General features: G+C 32.8%; 1 protein-coding gene across 1 annotated transcript; it reads left to right on the forward strand.

Annotated features, from left to right (window-relative positions):
- Positions 1 to 1,664: 1,664 nt before the first annotated feature.
- Positions 1,665 to 10,404, forward strand: LOC141647698 (BI1-like protein). The gene is made up of 4 exons (XM_074455996.1): positions 1,665 to 2,108; positions 9,321 to 9,434; positions 9,633 to 9,790; positions 9,875 to 10,404. Exons 1-4 carry the CDS (start codon positions 1,826 to 1,828, stop codon positions 10,079 to 10,081), a joined length of 762 nt encoding a protein of 253 aa, XP_074312097.1. The 5' UTR covers positions 1,665 to 1,825; the 3' UTR covers positions 10,082 to 10,404.
- The last annotated feature ends 625 nt before the right edge of the window (positions 10,405 to 11,029 follow it).

The following is an 11,029-nucleotide window of genomic DNA, read 5'->3' on the forward strand; positions in this document are numbered from 1 at the left end:
GGTAATTTTCCTAAATAATTATAGAACACTAGAAGATGGTCAATTTCCTTAAAATAAAATAATTAATTAGTATAAACATGCACACTTATGGTATTAATTATTATCATCATAAAATTATATATTAAATTTAAAATCTATGCAATTTTATTAAACTTTATAGTTTATTAGATGTATATAGATGTTAATTATTTAACATACAAAAATATAATAAGTAGGTTAAAAATAATTCAAGTTAGATTCCATAATATATAATATTGCATAATTCTTTCGATTTGATTTAATGAATATATGTAATATATTTATATAAATATATAATCCTCTTAATTAAAATTGCATGCCTAAGTAGTAAAAGTAATTCCGTCAGTAAAGAAAATAATTGTAGTAACATTGTATATAGTTATATGATAGTAATTACTCATTTGAATAGTAAAAGTAACAATATTATCAGCGAGATTAGTGAAAGTGGTAGAAACAACAACGGGAGTAGTGAAATAATTAATATTAATGCGGCAATAGTGAAAGTAACAATAATTACGGCGGGAGTAGTGAAATTATCAATATTAATGCCACAGTAGTAACAGTAACAATAATTACGGCGGGAGTAGTGAAAGTAACATTGATTACGGGCAAGTAATGAAATATTATTACTATTGTTTCATTAATAAGAGTAAAATATTAATAGCGGGAGTAGTGAATTTGTCTCAAAATTTATTTCATCGTAATTTTAGAATATGTCATAGAAAAATATGTTAATGATAAATTTATGGGTTATGCAACTTTAAATAATTTGATTTAATGAAAAAAAAATTTAATGGTAAGTAGAGGTAGTCCGGGCGAAACCGGGCACCAATACTAGTATATATATATTCCAGAAATCAAGGGACTTCAATGTAATTAAATAAATCTATACAATTTAATTATACTATATAGTTTTTAATCGATGACACCGTGTGATGGACCTGACCACGGGACTTCAATGTAAATATTATATAATTTTGGTTGAAATATAAATCTAGAGAATATCAAAATATGATGATTTTCCTTAAAATAAACATGCCCCACTTATGTTATTAATTAGTATCATCATATAATTATACAATTATTTAACATACACAAATATAATATAAGTAGGTTATATTTTGGAAACTATTAAAAGGTAAATTAATCAAGCTAGATTTCCAAAAGATATAATATTTTATAATTATTTCAATTTAATTTAATGCATATATGTAATATATTTATACAACCTCTTAAAATTGTATGGCTAAATAGTAAAAGTAATTATGTTAGTAGTGAAAATAATTGTACTAATATTGGATATAATAATATGTTAGTAGTCACTCATTTGAATAGTTAAAGTAACTATATTAGCAAGGTTGAGTAGTGAAAGAAGCAACAACGGGAGTAGTGAAATTATTAATATTCATGCTGCACTAGCGAAAGTAACAATAATTACGGCGGTGTAGTGAAAGTAACCGTAGTAATAACGAATGTAATAAAAGTAAAAATACTAACAAAAGAAAGCATATATGAACAATTAACTAACTAATCAATTTAAGTAAAATATTAATAAAGATAAATAGAGGTAGCCCGAATATAGCCGGACACCAATAGTATTTGTCCTAAAAAAAAGACCGTTTAGGCATGCATAGTCTACTCGAACCCGGGGCAAACCGAGAAGTCAACAAGCCACCTAGATTCAACCCAAAATAAAGTACTCCAATTCTCCTAGATCTCTACTTTATCCTCACAATTCCTTCTACAATCCCGATCAAAATCAAATACTGAAATACGTCACCCACTTTCAAAGATCCATTGGGCAAAAATGTATACAGCATCATCATCATCATCATCGACAACAATAGGGATGGAGAACGCGAAGATGATGAAGGGAGACATTGAAGAAGGAGAAGTGCTTTATCCTGGTTTAGGCTATGGCGAAAACCAACTTCGTTGGGGTTTCATTCGCAAAGTTTACGGAATTCTATCTGCTCAACTCATCTTAACCACCATCGTCTCTCTCGCTACCGTCCTTTATACTCCAATTAACGAAACCCTTCGCAACAATTCTGGCCTTCTCCTCCTTTTCGCCATCTTACCCCTTGTCTGTATGTTTCCGCAATTGCTTTTTTTTTTTTTTTTTTTTTTTTGTGTTAATTTGTTTGTCTTTTCTATGATTATGAAAAATAATACTCCCTTTCCCTCCATAATTTACGTTTTTCTTGATTAGGTTTACCTCCGGTTTGTTTGGTTTCATTCGATCTTGCCATCGGATCGTTTCATTTCCGTCTCGCTTTAGTATTTGCTGCGGTTGACTTGCGGGTTTGTTTTTGATGCAAGAATTTTGGGGGTTTTGTGCGATATTGGCTTGATTAGGTTGACTTCAATTACGTAGCCTATAATTGAAATTCTACTAGATTTCATGCCCGGCCGTTGGCCGGGTAATTTCTAAACAATGATTTCGAAATGTTTATTGTGCGATTGCTGTTTAAAATGAATTGCTTTTAAGTTTTAAGGAAGGTATAGTTATGAACTGTTAAAGTCATTGACGTGAAATTGCGAATTGGAGGTAGTGTTGTGACATTGAACATCATTTAAAATTGTGTTTTTCCTTGAAAGAATCAATGTTATGCTAAAACATGTGTAAATAAAAGACATTTTGAAACTCTTTTGTTCTTATAAGACCATCTTCAACAATGAGCAAATCTTTTCCACAATTTTCATCTCTTACCATTTGTCACTCATCTAGCTCGTCATTCCTCAATTTCTAAGTCTATAAAAAGTGCTAAATTTCCATCTACGATAGTATATACTCGTATAATCTAAGGCATTGTTTGGTTGATCCAGTAATTACAATTCATGTGAATTGTTTTCCTATAGACAAATTCAGATGAATTCGGAAAATTCGTTTGGTTACGGATGTTGGAGTTGAATTCCACAGGAGTTGTCAACTATCTAGATAGGGGGTGTGGGTAATCCAATTCCCCTATTATGTAGGCATTCAAAACTCCAAAGAATATTACAGAGTAAATGCCTACATTTTACGAAAAATTGACAACCAAACACTCCTCAATTTTTGTAATTCATGTGATTTTGCAATTCCCATGATTTACAAAGGTAACTAAACGACACCTAAATTTCCAATATAATAGGATTCTCAAAATTTGAGTAGAGAAATATACCAGCAAAAATTCAATTATTCGCTGAAGAAGTACACATGATGACTACTTCGATAATAATCATTTTCCATTCCAAGAAATACATACAAAATTACTATTTTGATGGCTACTCTTTGTTTTGATGTCACACTAATAATCTTATAAACATCGCATAAAACTTTGTGATGGAATAGTGGAGCTGTAATTTTAATCGCTGTCGTTGCTTTGATATTTAATTAACGCTATGTTGGAAACTCGAGCACAAAAAATCAATTATTCAGTGAAGATAAATTTATTGTCAACTTCATAAAATAGAAGTAATAAAAAGTTCCAAAACTATAATGAGCAAGTTTTGCTTAAGACGGATAATTTTTAGCATTTCTTAAGCAATTTGCCATGTGATTGGTATATATTTTACCTGTTTTATGTTTAACCATGTGCTATAAGTAGAGTTTCCTAACAACTAAGCAAAAAATAAAATTCTCTCATTATTAAACAGTTTTGATCTATTATTTTTACCAATGGATCAGTGTGTATATATAGTTTGTTTCATAATAAACCAATTGTCAATCATTGGTATAATTTAAGTTGTTAAATTTCTGAATTATAATACCAAAGTAATGGGAATCTCTTGGAAAATTTAGAAGGATAATTGTGTGCATGGTACTATTCCGTATAATTTACCATGAAGATGTCAGTTGCTTGGAAATTTTAACATAAAAACCTTATTTTCATTGATAACATGTCTACGACAATACATAGAAGTTTATTTTGACCAACATAACTAAAATTTATCTTTTATCTTATCTGATTTTAATATCACTTAAATATTTAATTTTCACATTAATGTAGTTTATAAACCATTAACTCTCTAATATCTCTCGAAGCATAAAAGTTTACTGCTATAATGTTGCTCGAAAATCAGATTTGTAGTGAAATGTTATCGCTAGACTAACTCTAGTCTTTGTGTGAGTTTGAGGCGCTTAAGTTTGTTGTTGATTAGTGGATAGCTCTTTTGAGTCTACAATATATGCTTACCTTATTACGAAATTGTCTACACAATATAGAAAAATAAATCCGGCAACAATGAATTGGAAACCTCCAATATCTTTGTAGATCATGGCAATGATTCTATGAGGCAGATGATCTGAAGCTGTTCACATCGGCGAATTTTTGTGTATCTTGTATTCCGTAGTATGTATAGGGATGGTTAATAATAAGATACTTGTAATACCTCAAATATTTTGATCATAAAATACTTTCTAGTTTTTTTAAATTTATATGATCACCTTATTTTAATATATACTTTGATTATTAACTACGAATATCTTTTTATGACTACTTATGCTTATGTTTTATTGGACCGAATCCTTAATTCAATTTTGGATCCCAACTTAGTTCGTCTTATTAATAATCACTGACTTCCTAATTTTATATCAAACCCTTATTCTAGTACCAGGAAAACTCTTATTCCTTCTTTTATAGCCGTCAAAACACTAACACATCATCACTTTTCAAATAGCATCTACCTCCCTTCATCTTTTGTCTCTCTGTGCATTATACGTGAACATGGATTTCAAAATTGTTGTTGTTTATGATCACCAAGTGCAAGTGTGCAACTTTGCCGTTCTTTTTCCTTCTTGATTTCTTTGGACTTTGGGCTGCACTTCAAGGTCATTCTGTGTGAATTATTTCGGGCAAGTCACGAAAGTGTTTTATGTATAGTTCAGACTAATTATTTCCGTCTCAAGGTTACACGATTTTACCGATCCTAATAATATTATTATTGTTCGGGGTTGTATGTCTGCATTTATTTGTCATTGGATGATAATAGTGATTAATTGTGTGGTGCAATATTATGTATACTAGTAATTCTATGTTTTTCTACTCTTAATTATATTGTTTGTGAGATGGGTTGGATTATTAAGGGTGTAAACTTTAGGCAAGTGAAAGATATGAGATTGTATAGTGGTACTAAATTTAGGTCTGTCGGAATAGGGCGTGATTGGCATTGTCACTTACAAGCGAGAAAGCGAGAAATTGGTTCATTATGAATGGTTATAATAAGAGATCAAGCGTGCGAATGATGATTTTCATGGTTAGCTCTTAAAGTGAATTTGCCAAATACAAAGTTTGTGCTATGTAGATAATGTTAATGATTTGGCCCGTTGTTAAGTTTGAAGTGAATTATTTTGTGATTATGGGTGTAAACCAGTATCGTGTTCAAATTGTTGCCTTCTTTGACCCGGGCTAGTGGGTGAGTAGCTTAGAGTATTTACTCTAAGTGTTAAGCAGTTCCTTTAATGGAATATTTGACAATATCGATATTGAAATTGAGATGGAAATTGGTTACTAGTATTGAGTTATAGGGCCTATGTGCCGAGTTATGTTTACGGTCCGGAGTGACCATGGTTATTGAGTTATATTATTATGAGTTTGAAATCGATATTGAGATGGAAATATTGTTTCGCGGTCTTACCGCCAGTTCACTCACCCCTTGTCATTGACTTAGGTTCGACGATGAGAATACGATACCTGGTTATTTGGAAATATTATTATGAGACGGAGTAATGAGTGAGATGGAGTAGAGAGTTGAAATTGGATTAATTATTGGGACGAGAGTGTCTATTATATTGTGGAGTACCTTTGAGTTCGAGATTAGTTTATGGGGAGTGTTTTTATTATTCTCTCTGTTTATTTTTATTTTTATGTGTGTATGTTTCCACGCCATGACCAAAAACTATTCTGCTTATATTGAGGTATTATCTGTTACTCAGCTTTTCGGCTGACGTGTTTTCTCCCTTCTGGGCTACTCGTCATGGGCGTAGTTCCTTTCTGTCTTCTGGTTTTGCTTTCAGGTCTTCCGCTGCTGTTCAAAAGGATTTTAATTTAGCCGAAAATCAGGGGTGTTACAATACTTTTGTATTATGCAATATATACGTCATGTATATCTTCGTTTCTATGTCGTAGTATATAATAGTTCAGTGCTGAGTAATCTTGAAAATTGAAACGATTAAGCTAAATCTCCTACTACAGCCTCACAACAATCATTAGCTGAATATTTGCAGCCTTGACATCCCCAAGGTTTATGTTAGTATCACATTGCTCGTGGAGATGTAGAAGACATTACACCTAATTTAATCGTTTTCTGGTACTCCACTGCAAGGCAAATTGCCATGGATAATGGAATTAGTGTATGCGTAGTTCTTGATAAAATCGAAGCCAATATTTACACAAATTATAATTATATCATTACTTTTTTAAAAAATCCTACCAAAATATAAAAAGAGGAGACAATAAAATGAGATGGAGCGAGCGAGTATAACTTACCATATCTGTTTATCGACAACATACGGACCGTGCTAATATGACTTGGGTTGAAAATCTCATTACTTTGATTACCTGAACAAAAAAAATATCATGCATTAGTAACAATAATGAGTATATATATATAATGACAATTTGAAATAATCGCCGGGCACTAAAAAAGCACAGAAGGAGTACTTAATGCACATTAAACCTAATACAAATAGAAATTAACAATCTAAATTCTGTAAACTTAAGATAAAATTACATCATATTTAACAAACGATTGCTGGATTCTTATATGGAGTATATATGCTTTATATATGTACCTATTCCCCGAAAAGCATTAGTAAAATTTTGGTTAATTAATAATTAGATTTTTATTTCCACCCAAAACTCTATCTCGTTATTATCTATTTTAAAATTCAATTAAAATTCAATATGAGTAGTTTAAAACAAATCGTTTTTTAATCTCAATCAAATAGTTGTTTTTAAATAAATATAATTAATAGAAAACTAATTAAGTAGTTTACAAAAGCAATAGCCAATGAAATCGCTTCAAAAGTTCCTCTTTTAAGTATATATATTGATATTGATGGGTTAGAGCATACACAATAGAGAGGATGGAGCGACCTACTGTATGTTTTGAATGCCCTTTTGTAGTTAATTTGGAGTTAAGGGTATTTGATTCATCGAGACGACCCAAATAGGTATATATTAAGGTATGATGAGGTTGAAATGGTGACCAACAACCATTTTTCGGAAAGTGTGAGGCCAAAAACTGACTACTCTTGTTTATAAGCAAAATACTCCGTATTTGTTGAGTGAATGGATTGAGGGATACACATTATACAGCTTAAGAATAAAGCTTGATGTCCGCCTGTAAATGTTAGTTTGCTTCTAAACATGGAGGTAGAACTATTGCCCCATGCTTACTTGCATGATTGAGAGTTGAGACATTTGTTTGGAGTTTATCGTTGTTCTAAATATTGGGGCGTAGTGCTGTTAAATGTATTTGATGACTACTAGATGCATTGTACATTTGATACCCCCTGAACTCATCATACACAGGAGCATTTGAAGCATTGTGATAGTCTTGTTCCTTTTATAGTATTCCTTCCCTTTTAGCGCTGCATTGATCTATTTTTACAAATTATTTGTATTGCGAAAGAAGAAATATTCTCACCATTAATTGCTGTTAGTCATTCTTAAATAATTAAGTGGGGATATAAATCCTTTTATGGTTGAGACTAGTAACTAGTTCTCCTTTTGTAACTGCTGTGTTAGTGGGAGTATTTTGTTCAGCAATTGGACTGCTTCTGAACCAGCCGTTATGTATGTTCATGTGCTAATCAATTAAGAGTGCCTTTAAAGTAGGAAACGTCTTGTCTAATTTTCATCTTCTTTCATGGCACGTTTTTTTTGCCTGAGAAAACATTCTTTTTAATTTCTTATAATACTACACGTAATATTATACAGTAGGGGTCAGTGAGTTAGTCTATACAATTTTCTGCCATGTCCTATTAGTTGTGAATGCTTGTGATTTTTTACCACTTACTTCGTACCATTTCCTTTATGTGCAGTGTTATGGCCGCTATATGTCTACCATAATTTATATTTTTCTTGATTAGGTTTACCGTTTACCTCGAGTTTGTTTGCTTTCAATTGATCTTGCCATCAGATCGTTTAATTTCTGTCTCGCTTTAGTATTTGCTGAGGTTGACTTGTGGGTTTGTTTTTGATTTAAAATTTTTGGGGGTGTTGCCTTGATTAGGTTGACTTCAATCACGTAGCGTATAATTGTATTGTAATAACTCAAGAGGATCTCACTAACTTGCGTGAAATTCTCTGTGCTTGGGATGTTTGTCGTATGTGTTTGGCATTGATTTGAGTAAGAATTGAAATTCTATGGGAGCATACACAATAGAGAGGATGGAGCCTCCTATTGTATGTTTTGAATGCCCTTTTGTAGTTAATTTGGTTTTAAGCGCATTGGATTCACCGAGATGACCCAAATAAGTATATTAAGGTATGAGGAAGTTGAAATGGTGACCAACAACCATGTTTCGGAAAGTGAGATGCCAAAAACTGACAACTACTAACGTAGTTGTTAGATTACATATCGAGTGGATGGAGGGATACACATTACACAGCTTCAGAATAATTCTGTCCGCCTGCAAATGTTACTCCGTACTTTACTTTTAAACATGGAGGTAGAACTACTGATCCGTGCTTACTTGCATGATTGATACCTTTGTTTGGAGTTTATCGATGTTCTAAATATTGGGACGTAGTGCTGTTAAGTGTGTTTGATGACTACTAGACGCATTGTACATTTGATACCTCCTGTACTCATCATATGCAGGAGCATTTGAAGCATTGCGATAGTGTTGTTGTGTTTATAGTATTCCTTCCCTTTTAACCTGCTTTGATCTATTTTTTAGAAATTATTTGTTTTGCCAAAGAAGAAATATTCTCACCATTAATTGCTGTTAGTCATTCTTAAACAATTAAGTGGGATAATATAAACCCTTTATAGTCGAGACTTGTTCTCCTTTTGTAACTGTTGTGTTAGTGCTAGTATTTTGTTAGCAATTGGGCTGCTTCTGAACAAGCCGTTATGTATGTCCATGTGCTAATCAATTAAGAGTTGCTTTAAAGTAGGAAACGTCTAGTTTTCATCCTCTTTCATGGCACGATTATTTTGGGTGAGAAAACATTGTTTTTAATTTCTTATAATACTACATCTGCACGTAATATTACAGTAGGGGTCGGTCTATAAAATTTCTGCCATGTCCCATTAATAGTTGTGAATGCTTGTGATTTTTTACCAGTTACCATTTCCTTTATGTGCAGTGTTATGGCCACTATATGTCTACCAGCAAAGGCATCCACACAACTTGATAATTCTGGGACTGTTCACAATTTGTTTGAGTCTCACAGTTGGAGTGTCTTGTGCTAACACTGATGGTATGTTTGCAACTTTTTTTTACCTTTAGCAAAGCCGAATCTATAAACTTAACTATAAATGTTCTTCAAAAGGTTTCTGTAATCAATTAAGAGGTGCAAGTCTTCCTAGGATCAACCGAAATTTTCACCATTTTTGTCATATCTTCGCCACTTCTTCACTTATTTAATTAAATCTTTTTTCATGTTTGTAACATGCAGGAAAAATTGTGCTCGAAGCATTGATTTTAACTGCGGCAGTTGTCTGCTCACTCACGGGTTACACGTTTTGGGCCGCTAAGAAGGGGAAGGACTTCAGCTTCCTTGGACCTGTTCTGTTTGGTAGCCTTGTCGGCATCGTTGTTGCCGGATTCCTACAGGTCCTATTCTTTGTTTTCCTTTACTTAATAATATCAATATCTAGGGTTTATCGCCAAAAGCTGACTTAGAACAATGTGTAACAGGCGTTCTTCCCACTTGGGTCCACATCAGTTCTAATCTATGGTGGATTTAGCGCCATTGTCTTCTCGGGCTACATTGTTTATGACACTGATAACCTGATCAAAAGGTTCAGCTACGATGAGTATATCTGGGCATCAGTGACACTCTACCTGGATATCTTGAACCTCTTCCTGACCATCCTGCGCATGTTGAAGCAGGGTGAGAATTAGTTGCTGTCTTTGGCTAAAGACTTCACATTATGCTGACAAGTGAGTATCAGCAATTGTATGTACGAGGGAGTTTTGTGATTCTGCAGCTGTCGTTCACACCTGATGCAAAAACATTATGTAGGGATACCGGATACCCCCTCTCCCCCATTTATTTTCTTATCTTCCCAAGTTTGTGTAGTATATTTGAACCTTGCAGCGTATTGGAAAAAATAGCCAAACTTTAATGTTTGACACATGAACTTTCTAGCAGATTGGAAAGTGTCAAAAAAATGTATCCACTTTGTGGTACTTATTGTGCATAAAACTTCTAGTCATGTTGTATCTTATTCGGTTTTACATTGTAGTACTTCAGTATGGCTTTATGGCTTTGAGAGCCATATTAGTGGAATGTAAAACTATTTCGTACGGTAAAAAAAAAATGGGATATTCTACATGGTACTCCTTAATTTTTCGACTTTCTACATGGTGTCCCTATACTTTTTAAAACATATATGGTACCCCTAATTGTTGTTATTATCACTAAGTGTATCCTTAAACTTTATTGTTCGTCAATTAAACTCAGTTTTAGGCGTAAAGTGATGACTTGGATGCGTAACCAAGAATGTCATTTATTATCCCATGACATAAGGACTCTATTATGCTCAATATCCATCTCGATTCTAATATTTATTGATATATATGGGCTAAAAAAAATTTGACGGAAAATTTATTGATTCCCTACCAAATTATCACGTCTAAAGATGGATATTGAGCCTAATAGAGTCCTTATGTCATGGGAATGAGTTTTTATGTCATGGAAATGATAAATGACAAGCTTGGTTACGCGTCTAAGTAATCACTTAACGCCTAAAACTAAGTTTAATTGACGAAAAATAAAGTTTAGGGGTACACTTAGTGATAATGACAACAATTAGGGGGTACCATGTATGTTTTAAAAAGTGTAGGGAT

Source organism: Silene latifolia, chromosome 3 (assembly GCF_048544455.1).
Source record: "Silene latifolia isolate original U9 population chromosome 3, ASM4854445v1, whole genome shotgun sequence".
Lineage (NCBI taxonomy): Eukaryota > Viridiplantae > Streptophyta > Magnoliopsida > Caryophyllales > Caryophyllaceae > Silene > Silene latifolia.